Source organism: Panthera uncia, chromosome D1 (genome assembly GCF_023721935.1).
Source record: "Panthera uncia isolate 11264 chromosome D1, Puncia_PCG_1.0, whole genome shotgun sequence".
Lineage (NCBI taxonomy): Eukaryota > Metazoa > Chordata > Mammalia > Carnivora > Felidae > Panthera > Panthera uncia.
In genome coordinates, this window is record NC_064808.1 from 5,474,317 (window position 1) to 5,497,077 (window position 22,761).

General features: G+C 56.0%; 3 protein-coding genes across 3 annotated transcripts in view; 1 reads left to right on the plus strand and 2 right to left on the minus strand.

Annotated features, from left to right (window-relative positions):
• The first annotated feature begins 1,993 nt into the window (after positions 1–1,993).
• CATSPER1 (cation channel sperm associated 1) lies at positions 1,994–12,113 on the plus strand. The gene is made up of 12 exons (XM_049642793.1): positions 1,994–3,446; positions 4,425–4,637; positions 5,949–6,062; positions 6,233–6,383; positions 6,677–6,768; positions 6,895–7,038; positions 7,204–7,267; positions 7,462–7,534; positions 7,673–7,733; positions 9,170–9,245; positions 11,297–11,411; positions 11,572–12,113. The coding sequence occupies exons 1-12, from the start codon at positions 2,108–2,110 to the stop codon at positions 11,596–11,598; spliced, it is 2,469 nt and encodes an 822-aa protein (XP_049498750.1). The 5' UTR covers positions 1,994–2,107; the 3' UTR covers positions 11,599–12,113.
• Positions 12,114–13,579: 1,466 nt separating this feature from the next.
• Positions 13,580–15,442, minus strand: CST6 (cystatin E/M). The gene is made up of 3 exons (XM_049642944.1): positions 15,141–15,442; positions 14,535–14,660; positions 13,580–14,196 (listed from the first exon to the last, which is right to left on the minus strand). Exons 1-3 carry the CDS (start codon positions 15,378–15,380, stop codon positions 14,110–14,112), a joined length of 453 nt encoding a protein of 150 aa, XP_049498901.1. The 5' UTR covers positions 15,381–15,442; the 3' UTR covers positions 13,580–14,109.
• A 5,808-nt stretch (positions 15,443–21,250) lies between these two features.
• The window catches only part of BANF1 (BAF nuclear assembly factor 1), a 2,188-nt gene continuing 677 nt past the window's right edge, over positions 21,251–22,761 (minus strand). Inside the window, exons 2-3 of the mRNA XM_049642953.1 lie at positions 22,013–22,150; positions 21,251–21,786 (exon numbers count right to left, since the gene is read on the minus strand). Coding sequence (XP_049498910.1) covers positions 21,640–21,786; positions 22,013–22,135 — 270 coding nt within the window. The 5' untranslated portion in view covers positions 22,136–22,150 and the 3' untranslated portion in view covers positions 21,251–21,639. The remainder of the gene's footprint in view (positions 21,787–22,012; positions 22,151–22,761) is intronic.

Here is a 22,761-nt window from a genome sequence, read left to right on the forward strand (position 1 = left end):
GCCTTCAACAGTAATAGCCTTCTGAAGAAAAGGTCTGTAGTGCCCTGCAAGTGGAGTGTCCCATTCCCTAGGGCTTGGAGCTTCAGGGAGTAGGATCTCTTATGTGTGTTGTGTGTGCTCTGCTTATTGAGTCCTGGCCTCTTTTTCCCTCAGTTCAGTTGTCTGCACAGGTTCTCTTTGCCTATTATTGGTAGTGTTTGGTCTCCAGCAGGAGTGGGGCACGTTTTAACAAGGTGTGAAGTGGTCTGCTTGCAAAATGAAAAGTTCCCCTGCTGTGACTGGACCCAAGGTCTAAAAAAAATGTGCAGGTAGGGAGATGAGGTATTGGTGGGGTTTGCACTGGTCTCCTGGGGAATGGGGCACACATCAGGAGCATTAAGGTCAGTGTATCTGGGAAGGGCAGATTCACCAAAGTGTGAGGGGGTGGGGCTTGGTATAAGCAATGTAGGTAGTGAGTGTTGGCTGTGCTGGTTCCCACAGGTGTCTGTTGTTTATGCCGAGGAGTTGGGAGAGGGAAATTACACCTGCCAGCCCCCTTGTTCCTGGAGGGGTCTCCCTGTGATCCCTGTGTCTCTGGATCATGCTCTGAAGTGAGCAAATCACTCTCCCTCCCATCTGCCCCCCAACCACTGGTACTTTTTCAAGCTTCTGTACCTGCATGGACTGTTTGTCGTGCTGTCTCTTTAAGGGCAGGGACTCCACTTCCTAATGCCCTCCAGGTTCTCCCAGAGCAGAGCCTGCTGATTTTTAAAATTCTAGATTTGGGGTGTTTGGATGGCTCAGTTGGTTGAGCTTCTGATTCTTGATTTTGGCTCAGGTCATGATCCCAGGGTCATGGGACTGAGCCCTGCATCAGGCTCTGTACTGAGAGTAGAACCTACTTAGGATTCTCTCTCTCTCTCTCTCTCTCTCTCTCTCTCTCCTCCCTTCTGTGGCCATGCACTGAAGAAGAAGTTCTCAGACACCAGATTGAGCAGATGTGCAGGACTACCTCTGTGAGAGAGCAGCAGCAGCTGGGGTCTGGGGTCTACGCATAGCCTTTATTTCATGTTTTCATTAGATATAAGTATCAAAGCATATCAAAGCATGGAAAGAGAACACAAAGGATCTTTAGACATAAACCAGACATGCACCTGCTGACTACATGAAGACATTCAGGGAGTGGGTGTAGTTTCAAGGAGTGTCAGGGAGTTACAACGGGTTTTGTATCTTAACTGTCCTCTGGGGGGATCAAGGGGCTCTGTATCTCATAATGTTATCACATTTGACAGCCTTGAGACATTGCTGATGTTTCAGTTATTGCCCCATTCACCCTCTAGGACTTACAATACATTCTAGAAATAACTCCACACTCTCCCTCTGCCCCTCTCCCCCACTGGTGTTCTCTCTCTCCCTCTCTAAAAACAAACAAACACCAAAACAAACAAACAAACAAACACCCAAAACTTCCAGGCTTTTAGTCCCAATTGTTGTAAGAACTCATGAAATTTGGCACCTCTTGCTTTCAAGGACAAATATCATGGGGATTCATGCTCTCTGTTCATGGGCTCCCTGGTGTGAAAGTCTGTTTTCACCCTTCTCTGCACCACTGGTTGTTTCCCCACCATTGATGGCTATGGTCTGTTTCACTCTCAAATCGTGTCTTCATCCTTCCTAACTTCTTTGATGTGGCCTCTTCTCTACCTTTAGTTGTGAGTTTGTTCTTCCAGGCTTCAGCTTGTTTTCTGGGTTATTTACCCTGATGTGAGTGTTATTTAGTTGTACCTTTATCATGAGGTGAGCCTAGGGACCTCCTATTCTGCCATCTTCCCAGATGACCCTATGGAAATAACCCCTTCCCTTTTCTTGACCTCAGTTTCCTCATTTTACAATGAAAAGACTAGACACAATGATCCTTGATTCTGAACTATAATGTTGAGGAGGAGGCATTTTGGAATTAGACCTGGGAAGGGGCTTGCTGGTGACATCATAAAGGGAGAATTCCGTGAGAAGACTCGGGCTTTCCTAGAAACCCCAGTGCCACAGCTTAGGTGGGAGGAACAATTCAGGAAGGAGTCTTTTGGCCCACATCTTGAGCTCTCCTCGTTCCAGAGGTCCCAGCATAGTCATGGATCAACACTCATTGGCTAAAACAGCTCAAAATGAGGCAGACACCAATAATTTGGATGTGTTATCTCACCCCAACTCACCAACGCCACAGCACAGACCAGGCCATAGTGGAGTCCACCACCATCGTGGGTCTCATTACCACGGTGGGTCCCACCACTATGGTGAGTCCCACCACTACAGTGGGTCCCACCACCATGGCGGGTCCCACCATCAAGGCATAGTCCACCATCATCATGGGTCCTCCCATCACATGGGGTCCCACCACCATGGTGAGTCCCACCACCACGGTGAGTCCCACCATCATGATGGGTTCTCCCATCACAGTAGGTCCCACCATCACGACAAGTCCCGCCATCATGGCACATCCCAGCATTATGGCATATCCCACCATCATAGTGGATCTCACCACCTTGGTGAATATCCAGACTCTCATGACAATGCCTCCTCTCACGATTCTGGCAATTCCCACCACCCCCACCACTCCTACCACCATGGTGAGGCCCACCATCATGGTGGAGCCCACCACTCCACATCCCTTGCCCTGGCTCCTTCTCATGGCACTGTTCATGGTGATTACCACCATGGTAGCAGGAGATATCATGATAGGCCCCACCACCGTGGTGATTCCTACCACCATGATGGGCAGTCTCACCACCATAGGGGGTCCCACCACCATGGTGGATCTCACCACTATGGCGAAGTTTCCCACCATAGTGGGCTCCATCACCAAGGTGAGCCTTACCACCGTAAGGATTCCAACCCCTATGGTGGCTCTCACCATCACAGTGAGGTCCATCAGCATGGTAAGCACCATCTTGAAGTCCACCACCACAGAGGGCCTCTTCATCACGGAGAGACCTATTCCCACCATTCCTATGCGGGGTCCCACCAGGATCGCATACCTCGCTCCGGCAGACACCACAGTGAGCACCACCATGGCCACCATAGCAAATGCCACCATGGCCACCATGCAGAGTGCCACCATGGTGAGCACCACCACAAGGAGCATCACCATGGCAAGCACCACCATGCTGTACGTCGTCATGATTATCTCCCTGGTGATCACCACTATGGGGAGCACCATCATGGTAGCTCCCAAGTCTTTGGCCCACACAGGTCTCACAGTGTGGCCAGACCGTCTCTCCATTCTGGCGTAATAGCCCTCCACCCCAACATGGCACAAATACAGCACTCAACCTTCAGCTTGAGACGTTCCCTCAGTGTAGTGTACTCATGTGCATCCCAGATATCCAACAAAGTCCATCCTCAGGATTCCTCCTCTACAACTTCCTTGGAAACCAGGTCCGAAGAAGATGAGCAATTTCAGAAGCGTAAAAGTGAGTCGCTGCTCCCCGCAGCCCCAACTCCCACTGCCTGGCCCAGATTTCAGGCCTGACTCGGGCCCTGCACTGACCTTCGGCAGATCATGAGGCATGACTCTAACCTGCACGCATATTCCATTGGCTATCCGCTCACCTGGCTGTCCATCATCCATCTTTTGTTCCTTGAACGACGCACCTCTTTAGGCCATCTGCTACTTGTTCATCCAGTCATTGCCTTGCATATGTACACTCACTGATTGAACATTTCTTCTTGTCTCGTACAGGTGCCTGGCCTGCCTGGGCCCTGGGAGCACAGAGAAAAAAAATCCTGCCCTCAAGGGGCTCTAAGACTGGGGGTGGTCACTTAGACAACCAATCCTAGACTAGCCCACCATATCAGGGCAGTTACCACTGTGGATTCTATTTGTCCACATTTGCCCCCACTCAACCATGAGCATCTTGACAGAGATTGGGAACCGGTGTCTGAATGAGGGTCTTGAGGGCAGGAGGGACCTTAGCTATTAATTCACAGTCCCCCAAGCTTGGCCTCTAATGGCTCAGTAAACAGAGCAACAGCCTCACAAACAAGCAGAGAGGGGCAGGTACCTAACTGGATAGCAGCAGGGAAGGCAGCTAAAAGGAGGGGACGTTCCAGCAGGATCTCGGAGGGAGAGGGAGAGTTTACCCAGACGATGGGTTAGGAACGAGAATGGGGTTTTCCGTGCTTAAGTTGCCATGTGGGTGGAGAAAGGCCTGGAGGTGTAGAAGCATGAGCCTGCAAGATGAGCCTGAGTAGACCACAAATCTCAAACAGGCCGGCATCTGCCACGGAAGGGGTCAGGACGGTGGCCGCAGGACCAGCACAGGACTAGTCTATGGGCACTTCAGCGAGTGAATGGTAGGCAAGCAGGCAGGCATGAAGACGAACCCCAAGTCAGTCTGGGAGTACGCCTCCTCCTCCAACACAGACTTGACTTTCTGTCCCCCTTATAGCCGCCAGAACTCAGCGGGCCCACAAGAAGCTGCACACTGTGGATCTCTTCCACAGGCTGTGGGAAAAATTAAGCCACCTCACTCAGCGCCTCCGGGGAATGCTTAGGAACCTGACTGAGTCCTTACCCTTTGAAGCCTTCATCTTCCTCGTCGTCAGCCTCAACACTATCATGCTTGTGGCCCAGACTTTTGCCGAAGTCGAGGTCCGGGGTGGTAAGAGTTGGGGACTCCCCTTTCACATGGAGCCGGCCATAGATCTTGTTCCAGGCCTCCTGTGGGCCTAATCTAGTGTCAGGCGGTTTATGTAACTTAGCTCATTTGATTCTGACCCGTGGGAAGTCGACAACATTGCCCAGTATTCAAGATGAGCCTCAGAGATTTTGCTGAGGTCAACCAGTCAGCCACAGACAGGCCCGCAAAACTGGAGGACGTGCTGTTCGTGATACAGACACCAGGTGGCGCGCCAACCCTAAACACGCCGCTTTGCGGGGCAGCTGGTGGAACCCAGGTCGCCCAGAAGGGCCCGGAGACCCTGGAATGCTGTGGAAGGGTGAGGGTGGAAAACTGGGGAAGGTGGGCCCTAGGACTCCTGGTAGCAAGGTGAAAGAAAGGCCTGCCACAGCACACATTAACTAAAGAGAGAATAAAGGTGGCTGCATTCTTATTCTTACGGTGTGAAATGAATGTAATATTCACAAAAATGCTACGAGACAGACCGGTGTCGTCACCGGACCAAGGTGGGTCTGCTGCTTGGTGAGTTACAGGCAGACTACACCAGGTTGAGTTAACTCACAAGGTCATCTTTGTCTGTAGAAATAAGGACATCAAGGGGAATACTTTCTTTTCTTTTCTTTTTTTAACATTTATTCCTTTTTTGAGAGACAGAGAGAGAGAGAGAGAGAGAGAGACAGCGTGAGCGGGGGAAGGACATAGAGAGAGGGAGGCACAGAATCTGAAGCAGGCTCCAGGCTCCGAGCCGTCAGCACAGAGCCCGATGCGGGGCTCAAACCCACCAACCACCGTGAGATCCTGACCTGAGCCACCCAGGAGGCCCCAAGGGAAATACTTTCTAAAGCTGTGATTCCCCTAACAAGGGAAAGCAGACTCCTTTTACTGGGGCTGGGGATGAATATTCAGAGGAGGATTTTAACATTATAATGAGGCTGAGAGGAACTTTCTGGCAACTCTCGGATTCTGTGCCGGCAGTCTTTCTCAAATGTTTCTTTTTTCGGTTCCAGCAGTTCCTTCCTTAGTCTCTAAAAGGTAAGACTGACTGACAGGTAGAAGCTTCTAGAAGTTTGCTGAATTCAGGAGATCAGTCCTGAGTTCAGGGGGTCAGGCCAGGGATGGTGTTATCACTGCTTTACAGACAAGAAACCTGAGGCACAGAGCAGTGAAGACACACAGCCATCAGGGCAGAGCCGGGTGCTCCCTGCAGGGCTGTGTGAGGTTCCAGAGGGGAGGAGGGGAGAGGGGCTAAGGTTGCTGGGGGTGGCCCCGAGTGAGCCGCTTGTGTCCGTGCAGAGTGGTACTTCATGGCCTTGGACTCCATTTTCCTCTGCATCTACGTAGTGGAAGCTGTGCTCAAGATCATTGCTCTAGGCCTCAAGTATTTTTCTGACTCCTGGAACGTTCTGGGTGAGTGAGGATGGTGTGTGTGTCTGTGTGTGTGTGTGGAGGGAGCCACGGGACTGCTAGAGGAGGCTGAGGACGAAAGCGGAGGGCGTTGGTGTCGGGAGGACAGGGGGTCTGGGAGCCAGGTGCCTGGGCAGGAGTCAGTGACACCCAGCCCCCCGCTGTGCCCTCAGACTTCTTCATCATGGTCATGGCTATGCTGGACTTCATGCTCTTGCAGTTCAACTCCTTCTCCTTCGTCTACCACCAAAGCGTCTTCCGGATCTTCAAGGTCTTCAAGAGCCTGCGGGCCCTGAGGGCCATCCGGGTCCTGCGGAGGCTCAGGTCAGCTGGGCCATGGTTGCCCACCCCGGTGTGGGGACTGCGCAGGAGATGGGGACACGGGCCCGGGCAACCAGCGTGTCTCCTGTGACCTGTTTAAGGGATGGGGGCTCCAGCCCACTTCTGATAAGCCTCCTGCCGTCTGCTCAGACCAATCATTTTCCAGAGAGGGCTGGACTGTCCCAAGCCCCGGGCAAAACGGGGACCTCCTGCCCGCACTTGCAGTTTCCGGCTGCCGGGCACAGATCCCCACCCCTGCTCCTGCATTCGGCCTCGCTCTCAACTTCTGCCCACAGCTTCTTGACCAGCCTCCAGGAAGTGACCGGGACTCTGGTCCGGTCCTTGCCGTCCATCACCGCCATCCTTAGCCTCATGTTTACCTGCCTCTGTATCCTGTGCCGTGGGGGCTGGGGTGGGAGCCCGAGGTGCTGCGGTGGAAGGGTTTGTAGCGGTGTGGGGGGGGGAGGGGGGGTGGGCGGGACCCTGTGAGCCTGGTTTGGCCCTGAACAGCCAGTCCTCTTCTCTGTGGTGCTCCGGGCTCTGTTCCGTCAATCTGACCCCAAGCGCTTCCAGAACATCTTCACCACCGTCTTCACTCTCTTCACCATGCTCACCCTGGACGACTGGTCCCTCATCTACCTGGACAGCCGGGCTCAGGGTGGGACAGGCCCCAGGCTGGGTGCAGGGCAGGGGCTTGGCTTGGGAGGGCAGACCCCGAGGGCTCCGTTGCCCCGTATGCGAAGTGGGGCTTCTGATGCTGGCAGGGGTGTAGGGAGGGCCGTCAAGGAACTCACAGCTCGAACGATGACGCCCTCTCTCCCAGGCGCCTGGTACATCATCCCTATTCTCATGATTTACATCATCATCCAATACTTCATCTTCCTCAAGTAAGGACTCCACCCCTACTTTGCTCCCCAGCTTCACCCCCGCTCCCCACCTAACTTGGGGCACCCCTGCCCAGCCTCTCCAGCCATCTCCCCTCGGTTGTGCCCCAACGAACCCGGAGGAGGGTTGCAGGGCGTCTCCTACAGCCTCCTCCTTGAGAGTACCCACCCCCACTGCCCACCCCCACCATCCCCAGCCTGGTGATCGCCGTCCTGGTGGATAACTTCCAGATGGCTCTGCTCAAAGGCCTGGAGAGAGTAAAGCAGGAGGTACTGAGTGCGGTGGGGCAGGTGGGCCGGTGAGGGAAGCCAGAAGGGGTGGGCACCGAGGCTGGAGGGAAGGGTGGAGGGTGTTCCAGAAAAAGGCAAACAGGGGACTCTGGCAGGACAAAAGCCTTTTCTTCCCAGAGGGCAGCCCGGATCCATGAGAATCTACTGGATGACTCACTGACTGAACTCAGAAAATCAGGTGCTGGCCCTCCTTCCACGGTCAGACACAGAATTCCGGTCTCAGTGGCAGAGTTTGAGAATCCGAGACTCGGGAGAACTTACAGGGCTTAGACCTTTGGTCCAAAGAGCTCTAAGGCGATCCGCTAAAAGCCAATTAAGCGGATAGTCAATTCTTGAAAGCCCCCTTTATGAAATGACTAATTAGCCAGATTATGATTTGCCAAATAGTCATTTCTTCTAATAACTTATAAAGGTTATAGCGGTTGGTTTTACATGGGATGGTTTTGACTGCCTACACACTCGTCCAGACTCACTCAAAGTGGATTGAGAGTAAAAATTGAAGTTTCCTGTACATGTTCATTTTTACAAAGCCGATTTCCTGAACGATTGACGTTGAGACAGTTGGTGTGCTTCCTGCTTAAAGATCTTCAGAACTTTAGAATCTGGGCTCCAAGAATCCCACTCTTAGGCTCATCAACACTAGAGGACTAAGGATCCCCAGGGGTCACCTGGTCCCTCACCTGCCCCCTCCATCAGGGTTAGACGCTCAGGGCAAAAATGCTTAAGGAAAAAGAGGAATTAATTGGCTCAAATTACTTAGCAAATTCAGGGTGTGGGGGTTTTCAGGAATGGCTGGATCCAGGACTCGAATGCTGGTCAGGAGTTGGTCTCCTTCTACCTCTCTGCTCTGTAGTCCTCTGTGTGGTTTTGTGCTTAGGGTGGTTCTTCCCTTGTGTTAGGAAAATGGCCACCTGCCACTCTAGCCCCAAATCCTTGCAAATTAGCCATCCCTAGCATGCCCAGCAGAGAGGTCCTCTTCTCCCAACTGTTCCAACAAGGACCCAGAAATGAGGCTTCTTTTCTTTGATCATCTGACGATTTTGGAACCAATCACTATAGCCAAAAGAATAGGCTGTTCTGATTGGCCAGGTCTGGGTCACATGTCCTTGGAGGTAGGGGGACAGGGTCAACCCCTACTGGATGGTGTGGACCCAAAAGGCACAGGAGTGATTCCTCAGGAAAACTGGGGGACTTTCACCAGAAGGAGAGACAAACGAACAAACAAAACTGATACCCACTCTGCATGGAGAAGCCATCTCTTTGGGGCCATCATGGACAAAAACTCCTTTAGCCCCATTTGATTTTTGTTTTTTAATGTTTATTTTTTGAGAGAGAGAGAGAGAGAGAGAGAGAGCACGAGTGAGGGGAGGGGCAGAGAGAGAGGGAGACACAGAATCCGAAGCAGGCTCCAGGCTCTGAGCTGTCAGCACAGAGCCCGACACAGGGCCTGAACTCACTAACCGTGAGATCATGACCAAGTTAGACGCTTAACCGACTGAGCCACCCAGGTGCCCCATCCTTTAGTCCTGTTTGAATATCTCTGTGACACAAAAGGTTCCTTCTACCTCCTCTCAATCCAGGCATCTCCTTGACGTTCCCCTTTTTTATATCCAGAGCCTGAAGAGGTGGTGAGTGAACATACCAAACAGAAGCAGTTCATTGAGAAGAAATTTGGGACCATGACTGAGAAGTAAGGAGGCGCAAAGGGAGGGGCGGCCATGGTCTGGCAGGGAAAGGGACATCGTCCACCTCTCTGGAAGGGGGGGTGGAGCGCCAAGGCTCAGGTAGAGCCTACGGGTGGAGGTGGAGACCACAAGTGACTTCTGCTCACCCAGAGCCATCTTGTGTCGCCAAGAGAATCCCACGAGCGGTGCCTAGAGGGCCATGAGAGCTCCTCGAGGCTGAGGACAAGCGCAGGGCATCGGAGAGGTCCCAGAGAAACAGCGATCCTGCTCATCTGTTTACTCAAGGAGCATCCCTGACCCTTGCTCTGGGTCAGGCCCTGCGAGGGTTCCAGGGACCCAAAGATGACACGGACTAGGCCCGCCCATGACAACCCTATTGCTAAGGACCTGTGCTGGGCCATGGAGAGCAGTGGTCGGTTAGGTGGAGGGATGAGAAGGATGGGTCGAGGAGCGGCTTGGGAGAAGGCCTGGGAGGCAGATGGTCAACACCCCATTCTCGTCGAGTCAATTGGCCAATTGGTCCAGGACGGCTGGGGACTTGTGGCTGTGCTCCTGGCTGGGGGACCTCAGCACAGACTCCCGCTTCCTGGCTCCCCAGAGAACCTTCTCTCTGAAAGCTGGGCCCCCCTCTACCTCAGCCAGTCTGGCTCTAAGCCAGCCGACAGGGCAGCCTGACTCCTGGAAGCCTCCAGCCTCTCCTCACCCACCATCAGAGCTCAAGCCGCAACAGGCCCTCTGTGATCAAGCCTTTGCCAGCCTCCCTCGTTGCCTTACGGCCACTCCCACCCTGGCACATCTGGGCCTTTGCCCACACTGTCCTCTCTAACTGGAGTGTCCTCTGGCTGCCAGTGCCAGGCTCAAGTGACCAAGATTTGGGAGAGCTGAGCTCCAATCCGGCTCGCTTCACCTCCCGGCCCTCCCGGCCCCTCCCCCCACGTTCCAGCAACTTGGCCCCTGGCACAGCGGACCCTTGGCACCTTTCCTTGGGGGTTTCTTGGCCTCCAGACTCTTCCCCACTGGTCCACCTCCACTACGAGTGCTCTCTGTTCGTGTTTGTGTTGTTGTTGTTCATTTGTTTTACTCTTTCCTTTCTTAGTGGTCTTTGTTAAAAGTAGTTTGGGCTTTTCCTTCATCGTCAGCATTTAAGACCCTACAAGACGCTTGCCTCCTTTAGGCATCCACTCTCTACAGCCTCCTTCCCTGAGGCCTGCCCTGGCCCCCAGCGTAACCCCGTTCTTCTGGAGTAGGGGACCAGGAACCTTGCCTAAGCCTGGCAAACCCTCACGTGTCTTTCAAACTCAGCTCCATGGCACTTCCTCTAGAAGCCTTTTCTGATCCCCGGTAGTGGATGGGGTTTTCCTCCTCGGGCACCCTCAGCACTCTGTGTTTCCACTTATCCCGAGTGTAAACACTCAGTTTGCTTTCCTGGCTCTGCTACAGGCTGAGCTTCTTAAGGGCGAGGAGGGTTTCTTGTTCATTTCTGTGTCCTCAGAGCACCTGGCAGTGTTCATTTATTTCAGTGTCATTTGGTGGATGGATTTATAAAACAGGCGGGTGATGAGGGGGTTGATGGGTGGGTAGTCGGCTGGATGAATGGTTGGGGAGGGGGGTTGTGAGGTGGATGACTGCACAACACGGTGAAGGGGTGGGTGGCTGGGTCCAGGGACGAGCAGGTAGATGGGGGCGCGGGTGAGCAACTACAAGGTTGGGATGGTCGGATGAGTGAGTGGATGGCTGGGTAGGTGGGGGCATGAATGGGTCGATGGGTGAGTGGGTGCCTAGAGAGGTATGGGGTAGTTGGAGGGGCAAGCAGACGGGTGGGTGGAGGGAGGGAGGGATAATCGGGAGGGTTAGCGTCCTCCGTGGCACAGGCACGCGTGGGGCTTTTTACTCGTGGAAGAGAAGCACCACGAAAGGCCACGCTCAGAAGAGCCGCGAGGGCGGGCTGGTGGGTGTCAAGCAAGAGGAGCTGGAGTGGGGGGAGGGCTCTGGCAGCCCAAAGGGCCCTGCCAGGCAGGTCAACTCAGCCTCTCCTCTGCCCCCCTCCCGCCCCCAGGCAGCGAGAACTCCTGTTCCACTTCCTGCAACTGGTGGCCGGGGTGGAACATCATCAACAGAAATTCCGCTCCCAGGCATCCGTCCTGGACGAGATTGTGGACACAGCATTTGAGGTGAACAGGGCAGGACCAGAGGAGAGGGGCCGGCATGGGAGGACCCCAGAAGGCCAGGCATGGGAGGCTCGCCCCCAGACGTGCCCCTAAGAGTCACAGGGGCAGGCGAGAGGACAGAGGCCAGTACCGGCTCAGTCGGCCTCCCATCCTACCCCTGCAGACTGGAGAAGAGGACTTCAGGAAGTGACCCCTCGATGGAGAGAGACATGGGATGAAAGCCTTCGGCCTCTGGCAAGCTGCCCACCAGGGTGGGCCAGGACAAGTTCCTACATCTGCTGGAGTGGTTGTCGGGCCCACAGGGCTGGGCCCTAACAGAGTTTTAAAACCCCAAGTGGCTCTGTGTCCTCCCTGGGTAAGCCAAGGCACAGGGCAGGGGAACTGTGTGCACTGGTGGGTGTACATGTGTGTGTGTGAGTGTTGTGTGTGACAGGCGCTGTTCTTGGTCCCCTCCAGCCCCCCACCCCCACACCCCCAGGGCCTGCATCCTGGCTCGGGCCCACAGTGCATTAGCAGCAGCCAGAGAGGTGACTCAGAAAGGGGGCCAGGCTCGGTGCTGGAGGGGTGAGTGGGCAGTCACCTTGCTTCGGGGAGGAAGGTCCATCTGGCCCCAGAGTTGGGAGGAAAAAGAACCAGCTGGAACAGCCCCTGGTTGTCAGGGCCTGGGGGATCAGTAGGTTCCAGAAATAGGGGCTCAGAGTCCAGGAAGCCGGGCCTACCGAGACCCTCAGAATCCAGTACAAGAGTGCCGACCTGATGGCGATAACACGCACTCAGAGGTCAGAGGTCATTGCCATACCCTGCCCTGCCTGGGGTCACATGAAAGAACCCAAGTGAGGGGAAGCAGGGTGGAGGCTGTTCAAGTCCTCCTGGCCTCAGGCTATTGGTTGGAGTGCAGGTGGGGGTGGGTGGGAACACAACGTATGTGTATATGTGACTGTGTGTGTGTGTGTGTGTGTGTTGAGGGGATAGATGAGCCTCTGTTGGAGGAAAGCAGAGAATGAGACTAATGGTCGCCCCCACCCCCAACCCTGCCTGGTCTAGGGCTTAGATGAGTTCCCCTACTTTCAGCCTGAACCTGGGCAAAATGCCCAGAGCCCGTCCCCATGGCCTTGTTGGAGGTAAGGCTCTGACCCAGGTCCCCAAGGGCCTGGGCCCGGTGCCGGAGACCTAGTGCTGAGTCAGGCTTGAGCCCAGCCTTGGCACTTCACAACCGGAATGGGGCGTTGCACCGTCTACGGCAGCCACCTCGTCCCTGGTAGAGCGAGGCCAGGGCACAGTACGGGCTGGAGGGGGTCAGGAGCAGGATGGTTTTGCCAGTCTCCCTCCCCCTCCACCACCTCTAGGCTGGGCCAGACAGAGGTGAAGACTCCAGGCCCTCGGGCAGAAGCAGAGCCTCACTCCCTGGCCCGGCCCGGGGTACCGCCTGGCCCGAGGCCCGGGAATAGACTGTGTAGACGAGATGCCGTCTGGGATCCGGGCACTGATTCCGGGGGTGGAGAGGCCACCTGGCAGATATCTGCAGGCGTCGCCTCACGCATTCATTGAGTAAGCATTTCCTGCCACTTCCCCTGCCCAGTGTCGGAGGCTCCTGCTAGGTGGCCCACGGGAGCCCTTCCAAGCGGAGGCCGACCTCCACACTCCATGGCCCTGGGCTGTCTGAGCTGTCTCATCTGACAGGCTCAAGCAGGGCTGAGGTTTTCCGTTGCACCCCTAGTTCCCGTCAAACTCAGCCCCTTCGCTCCTCAGTGTTCCGTGTGGAAGTTACCTCTATTTTCCGCCTCCCCATCCCTACCCCTACATAGCCTCTGGGAGCAGAGGGCAGGGCCTGGCACCCGGGGCTGCTCCTCATTAGGTCCTAGCACTGGGCAGGGGGCTGGAGGCAGGCACGATGGGGGCGGTGAGGGACAGAAGACCGGGGCAGGGGCATTCCCCAGGTCCACAGCCACCAAAGTTCAGCCCGCCAGGGCCTGCTGGGGCCCACACCTAGTGCTCCCAAGGGATCTAGTTACTGCTCGTCCTGTTCCAGGTGTGTGTGCATGTGTGTGTGTGTGTGTGTGTGTGTGTGTGTGTGTGTGTCTGAGGCACAGCTCCCGGTGGGGGTTGTGGGTCTCTGGGGTTATGTGTTTGGAGGTCTGTATACATGTCCAGGCTGCTTGGGGTGGAGGGTGTTACTTCTGTGTGCACCTGTGTTTCTGGAGCATCCAAGTGTGTATTGTGGTTTGTGTGTGTGTATGTGTGTATATAGTGAGGACGAATGGTACACACATATGCAGTTGTGCATAAAATGTTGCAGTTCCGTTTTCTTTAAACGACATCAAATTGCATCTGTCCCCTCATCCCTCCTGTGGGCAGATGTGACCTCGGTCCCCTTGGGGCTTCCTGTCCGTCCCCTTCCAGGAGTCTTGCCTGGGGCAAAGCACTGGGGAGTCCCTCTGGCGTATAGCTCACAGTGTATACTTGAAAGCCGCTGTCCCTGCCCTCAAGGTCTCATGGCCTGTGGGGACTCTGCCATCTCTGGCCCACGTGAGGGTATGGGATTCTCACAGGCTGCGAACTCTGAGTGCTGGGCAGCGGGGAGTGAAGCACTCAGGAGAGTCCAATGTGAGAAGCCGGCAGCGCTTTATTGTGACAGATACATCCATGGATGTGTGCCTTCCGCGCTGCACCTGCTCCCTCCGGTGCCCATGCCTGAAGGGGTCTAGGTTATGGTCACACAGTTATGCTTTAGAAGTTGGGAGGAATTCTGCCAGGGGACCACCAGGATCTCGAAGTCACAGAGCAGTTTCTGCAGGGAGAGAAGGAGAGGTGAGTGGGGCCCCAGGCCTGACTCCCAGTAACTGCCATCCTCAGCCTGCGACGCTGTGCTCTGGGGTTCGAGAGCGGCGGTCACTGGCCCAAAGGGACAATGAGTCAGATGGCTGGGACTAGATCCCAGATCTTGCTAGCCTGCTCCTGTGAGGGAGAAGCCCGTCTCCTCCTCTCTGTACCCCACCCTGGCCTGGTGAGTGAGTCATCCAGGTGGCAGGGACAGGTTCAGCCAGACATCAACCTGGCCAACCAGACCAGTTCGGGCCGGACAATCTAGGGCCTTGGGTGCTGGGCAGTGGGATGCGGGGCTGTTACCTCCTCCTGCACGCCTGTGGCCAGGGGGCAGGTAGTGACATCTACGCCATCTCCGGTGGCCACGTTCTTCCGGCAGGCTGTGCTCCCCATCTCCAGGGTCAGGTAGTACTTGATGCCGGCCACCAGCTGGGGAGGGAGGGCAGGAGCGGGTGAGGGGCACCGGAAAACTACCCCGGACCCAGACCTCTCCCCCCTCTCCACGTTTGGCATGCTGGGCTGGGCCTCGGGATTCAGACCCTGGATGGGGAAGTTCTGGTGGCGACCCCTGGGGAGAGGGGCGGAGGCCCGGGCTACACAGGAAGCTGAGACCCAGGTGTGCACATGTCCTGAAGCCCACCGCCCCATCTCCCTCACTCCCCTCTCCCCAGTCGGCCCCTCAGGGCCGGGGCTACCGTGAGGCTAGTGAGACAGGGCTGGATCCCGTCCACTGAAAGCTGGATAGGTCATTCATAATGAATTCTTGGCATTAATCCGATTTAAAAAATACATCGTATGAAAATGTCCCGATTACTCTCGTGGCACCCCCTCAACCTGGCCACCGGCTGAAAGCCCTGCTGGCCTGGTGGGAGGCTGCCTCTCGCCCCTGACCCGCCGGCCCGTCCACACCTGACTCTGGGCCTTGAGGATCCTGGTGTCGCGGAAGTAGTAGAGGCTGTTGCTGCCCATGTTGTAGCTGGCCACCGCCGCCTGCGCTGCCTTCTGCACCTGCGGGTCACTGAGTGACAGGTTCTGGCGTTCTCCGACTCTGCGTTCCGCCCGGCGGGCACGGGCGTCACCGGGCAGCACCAGGAGGCAGAGCGCGAGCAGGCCCAGGCCCAGAGCCCGCGAGAGGCTCGGGGGCGCCATGGCCACGGTCGGTCGGTCGGTCGTCAGTGTCAGGCCCTCGGGGGCGCGCCGTTTTTATAGGCTAGCGGCCCCGCCCGCCCCGCCCACCCCGCGGCAGAGGCAGAGCCGGGGAGGGGTGGGAGCCTGGGCGATCTGAGAGGCCGCCGTCCTCGCGCCAAAGGGGGCAGTCCATGGCCCCAGCACACCTGTGTCCCCCGCGATGCTGCCCTGACCTCCAGGGACACACCCAGTTCGTGAGGGAAAGGACGGTGACAGTCCCCGACAAGTGCCACCATTCAAACAGTTCCATGGAAAGCTCAGCCGGCATTAAATACCTACAACCGTTGGCGAGGTCTTACTATTGCTACCGTTTGCTACCTGTGTAACCTGGAAGGAATGCCTTAATCGCTCAGTGCCTCAGTTTCCCTCTCTGTAAAATGGGTTGCTGTGAGAACTCAACAGGCAAAGTGCTTGGAGAAGCCCTGGTCCTATAAATATGACAGGAAAGGAGACCAGTGCACTGAGCTGGGCACCGTTTGACCCTCCCGGCCAGCATGAAATGGGAATTGGTAATGTTTCCACCTTACGCAGCGAGCCACAGGATGCAGAGGGGAGAACGATTTGCCCCAGGATGTCAGCTAGTAAACAGTAAGTGATGATGCTGGCTTTTGAGCCCAGGCAGTCGAACTCAAATCTGTGCTTTCAGACCACGCTGAGCCCAAAAGATGAAGACGGGCCAGAAAGAGGGGTGTGTGTCATACCAGCTCAGCTCTGGTGACTTGGACAAGTCCCATGGCCTCCCAAGGCCTCTGTGTCATCATCGAGGATAGGTGACCACTCTTACCTGCTAAGGTTATACTGGCATTAACACCCGGGACTGGGCCACCCATAGGTAAACTGTGCGTGCTGGAGGTAGCAGCCAAACAGGGCACTAGGAGTTTTTTTAGAAAAATCTGGTAATCAATGAACAGCACTGAAGCAGCTAACACGGGAGAAGTCTGAATCTTGGTGGACTTCTTTATTTGTGTTTTAGAGTTCAGTGTAGCTTGTACTTTTAATCACGAGTTGTGGGGGGTAGGGGTGCATTTTGCTCTGGGGCACGAAGATCTTGTTAGTGCTTAGGGCCTCCAGGGATCTCGCTTGGGGCTTGTAAGGGGTAGTGGGTTATAGTACCTGACAAACCGTGGGGGCTATTACGATGGTGAATATTACGACCAGGTAGAATTCCCGGTCGGTCGCGGAATCCCGGGGCCAGGAAGGGCCGTGATTTCCTCCCAGGGAGACCCAGACCAGCTGCTCCCCACCCCCTCAGCCCAGCTGTGAAAACCAATCTGGGATTCCAAGGAACAGTCACACAGTCACAGGATAGGCTCAGGTGTCTGCCTTAAAGGGACAGATGCCCATTTGTGGGAGAGCCGGCTCACTTGTGGCTTAATGAGGCAGAAACCCAACCTGAGAGAACCTGGGAGGGGGTGGAGTAAGAGGCTCAGGGCAGAGGAGGGAGAGGCAGCCCCAGGGGGCCGGGAGCCTCCCCAGGCTCTCCCCGTCCTGCTCTGCCATTACTTGGAGCTCAGCCATGGCCACACTTACCTCCAACAGCTCCTTGGAAAACTAGCCAAGGCCTCGTCTCTGACCCACCAAGGGCCGGTGGGTCCCTAGCTCGCTGGCCCCTACCCTCCCCCTCACTCCTTTGCACCGGTGCGAATGAGCACCACAACCTAACAGTCTCCAAAGATCTTTCGCCCACTGGTCTATCCTTAGCACTCTTAGGTAGTAAGCATCGAGCTTGTTTTTCAGATGAAGAAAGTGAATCAGAGAGCTCAGGTCATTTGTCTAGGGTCACACAGCTAGAAGCGGTGTCTTGGTGGGAAAAGAGGGATGGGGAAGGCTAAGTAACAATTGCTGGGCTTCTGGTGTGTGCCGGGTCTTGCACCGGGGCCTCGACACACTCTCATCCTCATAACTGCTCTGCGGAAGCTGTTTTACTAGGGAGAAATGGGGGAGGTCAAAGGAAAAGTGTCAGGGGTGGAGCCGGGTGCGTGCCAGCGTCCTGGTGTGTGAGTCCTGGACGTGAGTCCCACGTCTCCACGGGGATATGAGGTCTGCTGTGTAGGCGGAGGCTCCCTGGCGGCAGGGGGACCCCAAAAGGATTTTCCCAGGGCTGGGTCTCATCTGAAGAAGAGCCCTCGGCCTGGGCTCCATCCTGTCGGGACCACTCTGGCTTCCAGAAGGAGGCATGGGCCAGGTGTGAGTTCGGGGTTGGCCCTCCCTACCGGCCACAGGACACAGTCTTCTTTTTTGCTGTGGCCCAGGGATCCCAATCCAGGTTGCCCGTGGCACCACCCTCTTGCCTCTGGCCGATGGGTCTTGCTGACCAGGGTGGGCTCTCGACATCTTCACCCTGGGATCAGGCTACTCGGGGCCTCGGTGCTGCCCCCAGAACCCTCTTCCCTGGACTTCCAGTTGGGCCACGGATATTCCCTCCCCCAGGGCTTCGCTCCCCTTGCCCTAAGCACATCTGAGAAAAGAGACGTTAAGGCAAGGAAAGCTGAGATCCAGGAAGCTCCCATCGGTGGAGGAGTGCCCCAGAGTGCCCGGGGCTTCAGGTTCATTAGCTGGTTGAACCTTTACCAACCTATACCAGGTGACAGAGGAGAGAAGTCAGGCTCAGAACAGTGAGCAGCTGGCCCCAGGTCACACGGCAAGTAGAGGAGGCCCTGATTCAGAAGCGGGTCTGGCTGGCTCCTTCAGGCTGTCAGCAGTCGAGGCCACGAGTGACAGTAGAAAGAGCCTTGGGTCCCTGAGGGGGTGTGGGCAACGGGGAAGGGGGTTGATAGGCAAGAACGTATCCTCTGAGCCTTTCACACCGTCTGGGCTGCTACTGGGCCAGAGTGGGGAGGCGTGTCTCAGGCTGGGGTTCATCCCTAGCCTCCCATTTCCCTCCGGGGACAGCAGGACCCCTTCCGGACTCCAGAGCGTGGAAGTTGGGTTCACCCCAAGCTCTGGCCACATCTGAGTACTCATAACTAGAGTGGCCGAGCGGGTCAAGCTCTGGCTGGGTACCGCAGGGGAGGGAGGAACAGGGGGCAGTATCTGCTGACTCCCGTGCCCACCCATGCCCCCTGGCCGGGCACATCCTGTTGAGCAGTTTGGATTGGCATTTAGATAACCTCCTACCCGTCCCCACTCAGGTCTGCTTTCTCCAACATTACAGGCCCTGGTCCCTATGTCCTGCAGGCTAAGTTGGGGCTGGATCTCTGAAGCCACCCTGTCACAAAGTACATTCTAGATGCCTTCTGTCTCCTGCTGCTCTAGGACTGAACCAGGAACTTGTGTGGGATGCACTAAGGGACCCAGATAAAGGGTTTCGACCTTTAACGTGTCACAGACGCTGCCTGAGCCCCAAGTGAGAGGTGAGCTAGCAGGTCCCAGCCGCTTCAGAGACAAAGACTGTGGGCGAGGCAGGGAAGGGCCCACGAGACTGTGGGTGAGGAGGAAGCAGAGTGGGCAGTGTGGCCCACGAGCTTCTGCTGGGCGGGCCCCCTTGCCAGAACCGGGAGAGGCAAGACCTGCCAACCGGCATGGGCAGGAGCCATGGGAAGGGTGTTGTGGGGGAGGAGGGAGTCTCCATTGCCTCCCGAGCGTCAGCAGCCATCTGGCAGCGTCAGGATTGAGGTAGGGGGAGGGCATGGCCCTGCCGAGCCCCTGCCTGAGCACCCCAGGCCCGTGTGGCAGTGTCGCACCGCAAAGGGTTGAGGCTGAGGGGACTCTGAGGTGACCCTGGACCCATCCAGGAAAACATCTGAAACTTAGCCTGAAACTCCACGGACGGCCTGAATTACCACCGCGGTCTGGGAGTCAGACTGGCATCCTCCCAGAAAGTGGTCTGTAACACAAGCTGGGCCCTGCTCTGGCCACCTGGTGCCCTTCCAGGAGGGCTGCTCACTTTCCAGACCCAGCCCCGCACTCACCCCTTACCCCGACCAATAACCATCCTGTTTTCCGAGTAATCACGTAATTGCTCTATCCCTGGGGCCTTACTTTTGATTTCCTTTTTATCCTTCCACTGTTCTGAGATGTAGCTTATACCGGAAAAGCACACAGTGCGTATGTGTTAACAAATTAGTCGACGCCTGTATTGCCACCCCCGCCCCCAAGCCCCCCGCTGCTCATACCTCCTTCCCCCAAAGGGAACTACTCCGCTTCTACTCGTCTTTCTTCTAGAGTCTTACCACCTATACAGGGATCCCTGAGCAGGGATCCACTTAACTTTACGTGAACGGCATCACGGCATTTGACATTTTGGGCGCTCGGTTCACCTGTCTTTTGTTCACGTTCACCGGTACCGACAGCCGTTACGGTTGGTCCAGTTGGGGGTTGTTATAAATGAAGCTGCGGTGAACACGCATTCGTGAGCACGCATTCAGGTGCGGACATGCGAGAGTCCTCGGCAGTGGCCCCGGGAGCCGACCTGCAGGGTCACAGGATGGGTCTTATCTTTAGTTTTACTAGAAAACGCCCAACTGTTTCCCCAAGGGCTCATACCAATTTACACTCCCACCAGCTGGATGGAAACTGTTGCTTCACTCCCTCATCAGCACTTAGTATTGTTTGACTTTGGAATTTTTGCCAGGGAGTGGACAACGGCATCTCATTTGCGTTTCCGACTCCTGTGATCGAGCACCTTTTCTTAAGCTTATCCGCCATTTGGGGTGTTCCTTTCATGGCTGCCATTCAAGTCTTTTACTCTTTTTCTATCTTGTCTGCTTCATCTTCATCATCGTCAAGTTCTCTGGATGCAGCCCTCTGTTGTTTATGTGTGTTGCCCGTATCCTTTCCCACCCTGGGGTAGCATTGCCACTCTCTTTGGAACTTCAGACAAAGTTGCTATTAGCGGAGTTGAGTTTATCAACTTTTCCTTCACTTTTCCCTTCCCCGGGATCACGAGAATCTTCACATAGTATCCCAATTTTTTGCATTTAATACCTGTCACGCTCCCCTCACCAGACTGTAAGTCCTGCGGGGAGAATTCTGTAAGCAAGGAGTTCCTCATCAGTGGTCCGGGGAAAGAAACAAAGCCAAGCAGGGCTGGGTGCCACACGGCTAGCGTTATACCTAATCCTTACAACCACCTCATTTGCCAAGTGGGAAAACAGAGGCTTGGAGAGGCCAAGTGACGTGACCAGGGAACAAAGGGCCCTCAGGTACGTGGGTCTTGAGCTACATTTTGAGGGCCAATCTGGCAACTTCCGAGCAGGACGTCCATGGTCAAATTACTTAGTCTCTCTGAGCCTCTGGTTTCCTCACCTACAAAAGAAAAAACAATTACCTCTTACCAGGGGAGAAAAATATGTTTGCAAGGATCTTAGCTGCGGGCCTGGTTACCACTGAGCGTTCAACAAAGACCAGGACAAAAATATACCCAACAAAAGTATAACTCACTCAAGCCCGCGTAGTTGTGATGTCCACGTTCTTTCCGGCTCCCTAACCTCCCTAAGAGAGCCAGAGGCCTGGCCACTCCTCCCAAAGGCCAGGAAAGCACCCGATGATTGGCAGGTGAACTCTTACCTACATCTGATTCACCCTCTTCCCGGTACCCTGGACTCCCACTGACTTTTCCACCAGGTGCTGCCTAGCCCAGATGTTGACTCGGATGACATCTGGAACATCACAGCCCACCCAGATCCCAGGGAGATATCAGCCCACACTCCCTGCCAGGTTACTAAGGGACACGCCAAAGCACCTGGCTGAGGCCTACGTGGCTAGGGTGGCTGCCCTCCCGGGTAGGAAGGAAGCCGCCAGTTTCGATCTGCACTGATAAGGAGTGTCGCAGACCTGGTCAGTCTGTGGGGAAGTCCCAGCCCACCTGCTTTTCAACGCACAAAGCCCAGTCAGGAAGGCCACTGACTTTATTGATTTAAAAAACTTTACAAGGACAGTGACTGTTTTGCCAAAAAAGAGCCAAATAGCATAAAACAGACCAGAGGTGGGGGTGGGAGTGGGGGTCAGGGAAGGGCCTGGAATCCACTCGGGAGAAGCTGGTAATTGTTGACATGAAACTGGCAGGGGAAGGAGAAGGGAAATGCATGCAAGGGCGAGAATTTCAAAAAGTTGAAATGGTGAGGGGAGAGAACTCCCAAAAGACCTTGGAGTACATCAGAGGTGGAGTACGACAACAGCAATCTCTTCCTTTGTAGAGGACAGGGGAGGAGTCCCCACGCGGCTGCAAACTCTGGAGACTCCATGCTGGGGCCAGGGGCTGGGGGCTCCCCGGAGAGCCTCACAAGAAGGCGTCGCACCACTCCCGAAGGCACCCGAAGCAGTCCCGGGACTGCTTGGCATTGGCACCGCATGTGTCCTTCAGCCATTCCCGGAAGAGATCTTCATCTTTCTTTAGCACCAGGAACTGGCCAAGGACCACGTAGGCCTGCACAACGGGCAAAGTAAAGGGCATGCTGCTCAGTGCTCGAAGGCCACTACTGTGGCTTCAAAGCACGTGAGGCTGGCGGGTACGACAGGCTCTGGCTATCCCTTCAGATCACACACCACTGTCCACCCCCAACAGTTACTCTCGCTTTCCTCACCCCTAACTGCCAGGAAACATGGTAGTCTGCCCTACCCCCCCCCCCCAGATGCATGCAGTCACCCCGCACCTTGTCAAAGCCCCTTTCCTCCAGCTTCTTGCCCAAGACTTCACCAATCCCGGCCAGGCTCCCCACTGGCTTTTCCCCCATGGGCTCTGCCACGAAGTCTCGGTGTTTTTGGGAGGTTGTCATCTTGATCAGCTTAATCTAGGAATCCCAAGAAAAGGGAGTTAGGGCTGAAAACCGGGAACTCCCAAGGGCCCAGGGGCCCTGTTCTAGTAAGAGAACGCGAAACCAGCCATTACGGCGGCTAACCCGATCCCCCTCCTTTCACGGAGCAGAGAACCGGGGTCCAAGAAGAGTGTTTTCCCCGCCAGGCAAAAGAACCTTTCCCTGCGGGATCTGGGTTTTAGCGCTGCCCAGGAGGAAAAACTCTCCTGCCCTCACAGGTGGCGCGCTCGGGGCAGCGGGAAGATTCCCAGAGTCGGTAGCCGGGGCCCTCCCTGAGCTGTCACTCCCTGTGTGTGACCTTGGCTGGGCTAAGAAGGCACTGACCCCGCCAGGAGCGGCTCCCCTGGGCCGAAAAGCAAACGGAGGGTCGCTCTGCCCCCACTCGCCCGCGCACGCCGCTCACGGAGCGACCGCGCTGGCCGGAGCGCGCGCACCTGCTCCTCCCGCGCGGCGGGGTCCACGCACGCGCTCCCGCCCCGCCCTCCGGCCCCGCCCCACGCGCGCCGCCCCGCCCCCTCCACGCGCCGCCGCGCCCCGCCCCGCCCTCTCCCCGCCCGGCGGCCGAGCCCTCTCCGAGGGCGCATCCT